At 46.0% G+C, this 2,336-nt stretch overlaps 1 protein-coding gene across 1 annotated transcript; it reads left to right on the top strand. All coding sequences in view use genetic code 11, as the record gives it.

Annotated features, from left to right (window-relative positions):
- Positions 1-1,084: 1,084 nt before the first annotated feature.
- Positions 1,085-2,336, top strand: EGR_07065 (transcriptional factor nfil3/e4bp4; the record flags this gene model as incomplete). Its single annotated transcript, XM_024496314.1, has 4 exons — positions 1,085-1,178; positions 1,366-1,680; positions 1,762-1,991; positions 2,058-2,336. 4 exons carry the CDS (start codon positions 1,085-1,087, stop codon positions 2,334-2,336), a joined length of 918 nt encoding a protein of 305 aa, XP_024349241.1.

The following is a 2,336-nucleotide window of genomic DNA, read 5'->3' as shown; positions in this document are numbered from 1 at the left end:
TTGGATACAAATTGTAGTATCGACACCTCAGTAGTGTGGAAAAGTGAGGAATCACAACTGAACTCTCATTGAGTTTTCACGATTTTCATAGACGATGCGAGGTAATGAACAGATAAGTTTGACACACCTGATGCTGCTCATCGATATTTTAGAGTGATTAAGATTTTTTGTGTCCTTCGTCTTCAGCTCAAAGATGCATGTTATCTAGGTATGTAGTGAATATAGTGTCATTTTAAAAACTAGTTTTCTTAGGTACAGTGAAAAAATCTTTGAATTGGAGAGGCGTGATGGTAATATGGGAAGTTATGCAAAATGGTAAACAAAAGAAGGGGTTTTCTGACGCTTTTGCTATCGAACCCTCAGAGGTAAATTGACTTCCATAGACTACACAATGCACGTTCGATCCACCATTATTCTGTTCAGAAACTAACAATACATAATTGCCACCGACAGACTAAAAACCCCTCTAATCTATTTTGTTGTTTAATTTGGTTGCACCTTACAATTTGGTACAGCGGCAGTTGTTATTAACCTGATAAAGGGAACGCGTCACATATACGTGACGCGACAGTGGGCGGTCGTTTTGGAGTGTCTTTCACTGACCTCCTAGATACCTCATTAGCGTTATTTCTCATTCATTTTTTCGCTTTACTTTCGTTTCATAAGTACCTACCTGAAGCAGCTCGCAACTCATCAAATTTAGTTTTTGGTGAGATCGGTGCAGCAACTGCTTTTTATTAAAACGGGAGAATTGTGAAATCGTATCGTGAGGACCTCTCGATGCAGAATGAATTTTGTGCTGTGTAACTCCCACCAAGGTTGCGGTGATAGCATTTATGTTTGGAACGCTCAAAATCTGACTCCGTTTAGATGAGGCTTTCATAAAGCTGCTGGAGAGACATCGAGGGTTATCCACGTGTTCTATTTCGATAACACGCACCATCATCATTTAACGTCCACGATTTCTGTTCCGCACCTGACCAAATGATTGACTTAGTGACTTTAATTCTTGCTTGCCACTAACACCACCGCTGCTGTGTGTGTTTACAAATTCTCAGGCTTCCAGAAATTATTACCGAGACCAATGTATGACGCGTGCCTGCCTCACCCCGGCCGTGAGTCATGCGCAACCTTCTCCCTTTCCCTCTCCCTCTCTGCCTCAGCAGATTTCGGTGAAGGTAACAGCGTTCTCCCGTTCTACCTCCCCACTTCCACCCGATCTTCCCTTCGTTGCTTCCTTTCCTTCCCACTTGACTATTGGACCACTCCGAAACTTTGAAGATAAAGACTGAGGATCGGGAAGGCAAAATCGAATAACCAACTTCTTCGTATTTTTTGTCCTTTACCTAGTTGGAAAACTCACAGAATTGGCGGTGTTAACTTCGACATCACCCCAGGCAGCTCTGGAAGGCAGCTACAATGCAAGTCGTCCACAATCCTGCAGTTGGAACACCACCCCAAATCCCATCACCCCGCCCGCCTGCACTGGTCTTCAAGCTCTTATTTCTGCCGCGGCTCTCACAGCCTCTCCGTTGATAAGTGATGGCTCCAACGCTGACAACCACGCAACCCCCTCGTGGGATCTCCACCAGTCGTCTCCGTGTCTTCCACTTGGACTTCAACCGCTACCTCAGCAGAGAATTGAGATCCCAAATGAACCCACTAGGCGACGTAATGGACGTAAGTAACTGCTGGATATACTCGTTGTTAGAGGCACTCTTACATTCAGTAGATATTAATGGTTGAATGTTTTCACTTAAGACATTCGTAGTCCACCGAGTCAGTACGACGATGAACGGTATAGGGAGCGACGACGCAAAAACAATGAGGCGGTTCGTCGGTGCCGGGAGAACAAACGGGCACGTCTCTCGATGCGTGATGAAGTAACTGGACGCCTGGAATCCGATAACACACTTCTGCGCTTGAAACTGGATGGTTTGAACTCAGAAGTGAGGGCCCTGCGTCACCTCCTCCTGGCTGGACAACAGCAGGTAAGGACTGAGACAGTGAGACGAATTATTCTCAGTAGACACGTTAGTGTAATCTTTTTTTGTTAGATTGTTGTCCCACAGGCAGTAAAAGACGAACCACAGCCTAAAGTGGAAAACACTCCCTGCTCGATTGAGTCGAAACCCCAACCAGATGCGGTGGAAGTGAAACCACCACCGAAGTACGCGCTTCCCAAGAAAGGCATTCCACGCGTTCCCAATAGCAACAGCCACCTTCCACCTTTAAAACGCCGCATCACCCTCCCACCACCATTCAATCCACTGGCTGGAACTGCCGGAAGTGGAATTGCCGTTCCAATTGAAGGCACAAGCGGTGCCACAGACTGA

The sequence above is a fragment of the Echinococcus granulosus genome (genome assembly GCF_000524195.1).
Source record: "Echinococcus granulosus chromosome Unknown EG_S00069, whole genome shotgun sequence".
Lineage (NCBI taxonomy): Eukaryota > Metazoa > Platyhelminthes > Cestoda > Cyclophyllidea > Taeniidae > Echinococcus > Echinococcus granulosus.
This window is presented reverse-complemented; position numbering and strand designations above follow the sequence as displayed.